Source organism: Otolemur garnettii, unplaced genomic scaffold, assembly GCF_000181295.1.
Source record: "Otolemur garnettii isolate 467f Iridium unplaced genomic scaffold, OtoGar3 scaffold00068, whole genome shotgun sequence".
Taxonomy (NCBI): Eukaryota; Metazoa; Chordata; class Mammalia; order Primates; family Galagidae; genus Otolemur; species Otolemur garnettii.
In genome coordinates, this window is record NW_003852463.1 from 1,932,672 (window position 1) to 1,937,009 (window position 4,338).

Genomic DNA, 4,338 nt, shown 5'->3' on the forward strand with positions numbered 1-4,338 from the left:
AAGGAGACTTAATTGGATGCCTTTTACACCTTTTGATTTTTAAGCCAATTTGGCTGTTATTTATTCAAAAATATTAAAAATTGTTTTCCAAAAAAGGGAAAAGTAGCTTCCTTTTTATTTTATTTGCTTATTTATTTTGAGACAGAATCTCAGTGGCATCAACCTAGCTCACAGAAACCTCAAACTTCTGGGTTTCAGTGATCCTCCTGCCTCAGCCTCCTGAGTAGCTGGGACTACAGGCACCAGCCACAAAGCCCAGCTGATTTTTCTAGCTTTAGTAGAGACGGAGTCTCACTCTTGTTCAGGCTGGTCTCAAACTCCTGAGTTCAGGCAATCCTCCTAAACTTGGCCTCCCAGAATGCTAAAATTATAGGCATGAGCCACCATGCCTAGCCAGAAAAGTTGCTTTAAAGTATATGTATAGTCTCCTTAATATATAGAGCTTTGGGCTCGGCACTTGTGGCTCAAGTGACTAAGGCTCCAGCCACATACACCTAAGGTGGCGGATTCGAATCCAGCCCAGGCCCACCAAAACAACAATGATGGCTGCAACCAAAAAATAGTCAGGCATTGTGGTGGGTGCCTGTGGTCCCAGCTACTTGGGAGGCTGAGGCAGGAGATTCGCTTGAGCCCAGGAGTTGGAGGTTACTGTGAACTTTGATGCCACAGCACTCTACCCAGGGGGACAGCTTGAGGCTCTGTCTCAAAAACAAACAAACAAAAAAAAAGATAGAGAGCTTTGTAAAATAACTCTCAGAGAATTACTGTAATCACTGTCAAATATACCAAAACTGACATACTCTTTTACTTCCTTAGGCACTAAAAGAAGAAATCAAAGGTATGCATGGATTGAGGATATTTACATCCATCCCCAAACACTGACCACGTCCTGGCTGTGTAGATGCTGCTACTTAAAAACTTGGATGAACTTGACTGACACCATTCTTCTCTTGGCATTTGCCAAAAAATATATCTATTTTGTTCATAGACATTTCCATGTTATAATTATAGAAGATATGTTATCTATTTAGATGTTAATTAAAGGTACTAGCCAACTAAAGCTTTTGAAGAGTCATTAGTAATGCTTTATTTTGGAAGCAATGTCCTTGTACAAAGGGGTCTCATCATTGAGCAGTCTGTTCTCCTTCTACAGAGACAAGATGCAATGCCAGCTTTTTGTTCTGAGAAGAGTTGTTTTTTTTTTTTTTGAGACAGAGTCTCAAGGTAGAATGCCATAGTGTCATAGCTCACAGCAACCTTCAACTCTTGGGCTCAGCAATCTCCTTGAGCCCAAGGAGTTGGCCTCCGTTTTTCTATTTTTAGAAGAGATAGGGGTCTCTCTTTTGCTCAGGTTGGTCTCGAACTTGTGATCTCAAGCAATCTGCCTTGGCCTCCCAGAGTGCTAGAATTATAGGCATGAGCCACTGCGCCTGGCCAAGAGATTTTCTTGTTTCTTCTCCTTTATGAAACTGCTCTGGCTTGGTGTGCCTGTAGCTCAGTCGGGAGGGCACTGGCCACATACACTTAAGGTGGTAGGTTCAAACCCAGCCTGAGCCTGCTAAGCAACAATGACAACTGCAACCAAAAAATAGCGGGTGTTGTGGCGGGCGCCTGTAGTCCTAGCTACTTGGGAGGCTGAGGCCAGAGAATTGCTTAAGCCCATGAGTTTGAGGTTGCTGTGAGCTGTGATGCTATGACACTCTACCAAGGGCAACAGCTTGAGACTCTGTCTCAAAAAAATAAAAAAAGAAACTGCTCTGGCCTATAATCTTAGCAAAAGAAAAGAAGAGTGCCTTAGTTTTATCACCCTCATTTTTCCTCCAGATTTCTCACAAGAATGATCTTAGACCCTCAATTTCTCTCCTCTCTCTTTCCCCTTCCTCTTTCCCTTTCCCCTTCCCTTCTTTTTTGAGACAGATACTTATTCTGTTGCCCTTGCTAGAGTGGCTAGAATACATGGCATCATCATAGCTCACTGCAACCTCAAACTCTTGGGCTCAGGTGATGTTCCTGCCGTAGCCTCTCAGTGCTAGGATTTATAGGCATGAGCCACCCACACCCAGCTGCTCAATTTCTTACATTCTGGGATAGATTCAGGATTTAGGGGGTGCCAGGATCTGAATCCCCTTTTTGTGTTTGAAGATCCTCCACCCCCTGCATCTAGGTAAGAGGCAGGACACACCTCCCATGCTGGCAGCTAAAAAGAGCTGCTGCCCCACCTCCCTTGCAGCTATGGCACAGGCAGGTGACCGAGGCTCAGCCAACCAGATGAATCTGCCCTGTGTTAGGGGAGCAAGTGACTGAGAAGCAAGGCAGCAGAGCGTCCATTCCTGCAGCCATGTTGTGTTGAAGCATCTGGTAGTCTGAGCAGCAGTAGTGACAGCAGCAGAGTCAGTGTCATAAGCTGCAGTCTCTGGAGTCCATAGTCATGTTACAATATCTAGCTGCGCAGCATGATTTGGGCTCCAGCCACCGAGCCTTCCTTATTCCTGCCTGCCTTCAGAAACTGGTTCACCAGTCTTCTAGAAATTCTGTGATCACTCCCTTCTTTCATTAAATTCTTTCCTGTTCACATCAGCCAATGCCCCTGTCACTGCAGCCATGGGAGGGTGACCATCCACTCCTACCTCAAACCCTTCGTCTTTCATGGAACTGAACACTGGGTAAGGTGTCACTGTCAGTTCTAAAGGTGCCTCCCTAGGAAATGAGCGTATATTGGTAGAACAACTTGGGTCCCTGACTTTTGGGGGCAGTATAAATTTCAAATATCTATTCACACACTACACCCCCATTTTGTGATTTAAAAATATTCTCCTTCTACATAGGGCTTGGGAGGGATTGGTCCTGCCAAGACAGAGCTGCCTCTTAGATTTAATAGAATCTCTCAGTTATGTTAGACCTGAGCAGACAGGACAACACTAAACTGCTTCTAAAACCCCGAGCCACCTCTGAAAGAACTGACACGTTGACAGATAGCTTTTAGGTGGTGTGGTGAGTAAATACTTAGGACTGGACTCTCGGAGGCCAGCAAAAAGGCAGTGGTCAGTAAAAAGGAGAGACCACAAAATTAGACACATGTCAATTGCTTATGTGGAAGCTGTCTACCTCTTACAGGTGGGCTCGACATAGTCATCTGCTTCTAAAGAATAGAACAAAGTGTCAGCCATGGTGGCTCACACCTCTAGCACTCTGGGAGGCTGAGGCGGGTGGACTGCTTGAGCTCACAAGTTTGAGAGCAGCCTGAGCAAGAGCAAGACCCCATCTCTACTAAAAATAGAAAAACTGAGGCAAGAGGATCACTTGAGTCCAAGAGTTGGAGTTTACTGTCCCCAAGAGTTGGAGTTTGCGGTGAGCTACCGAGGGGAACAGCTTAAGACTGTCTCCAAAAAAAAAAAAAAAGAATAGAATGAAGTTGAAGCGATAGGCAATTTCAGAGACTGGTCGTAAAAGGCCCTTGACTTCCTCTTTATGCTCTTGGATTCTTGCTCTAGGGGAAGGTAGCTACCAGGTGGTGAAGACCCTCAAGCTGCCTGTGGAGAAGGCCTTGTGGCCGGGCACAGTGGCTCATGCCTGTAATTCCAGCACTTGGGAGGCTGAGGTGGGTGGATTGACTGAGCTCACAGGTTCGAGACCATCCTGAGCCAAAGCAAGACCCCATCTCTAAAAATAGCCGGGCGTCATGGTGGGCACCTATAGTTCCAGCTACTTGGGAGGCTGAGGCAAGAGAATCACTTGAGCCTAAGAGTTTGAGGTTGCTGTGAGCTATGACACCATAGTACTCTACTGAGGGCAACAAAGTGAGACTCTGTCTCAAAAAAAAAAAGAGAGAGAAGATCTTGTGGTGAGAAACTGAAGCCTCCTACCAATGGCCAGCAAGGGATGGAAGCCTCTGCAAAGACAAGAGCCGTGTGAGTCATCTTGGAAGTAGATCTTTCGGCCACAGTTAAGTTTCTTCAGAAAACTACAGCCCCAGCTGGCATCTTGACTGTAACTTGAGCCAGAATCACCTAAACATGCCATTCCTCAAATTTCTGACCAATAATAAAACTGTAGGCTAAATACAAATGTTTGTTGTTTTTAGCTGCTTAGTTTGGGGTAAATGTTTATGCAGCAATAGGTACGGGCGGCACCTGTGGCTCAGTGAGTAGGACGCCAGCCCCATATACTGAGGGTGGCAGATTCAAATTTGGCTCCAGCCAAATTACAATAAAAAAAATAGCCAGGCATTGTGGTGGGTGCCTGTAGTCCCAGCTACTTGGGAGGCTGAGGCAGGAGAATCACCTAGGCCCAGGAGTTGGAGGTTCCCGTGAGCAGTGTGACACCACGGCACTCTACCGA

General features: G+C 45.9%; 1 protein-coding gene across 1 annotated transcript in view; it reads left to right on the top strand.

The window, feature by feature from the left end:
• Positions 1-1,060, top strand: part of BOLA3 (bolA family member 3) — a 10,855-nt gene extending 9,795 nt beyond the window's left edge. The window contains exon 4 of the mRNA XM_003793389.2: positions 817-1,060. Coding sequence (XP_003793437.1) covers positions 817-882 — 66 coding nt within the window. The 3' untranslated portion in view covers positions 883-1,060. The remainder of the gene's footprint in view (positions 1-816) is intronic.
• The last annotated feature ends 3,278 nt before the right edge of the window (positions 1,061-4,338 follow it).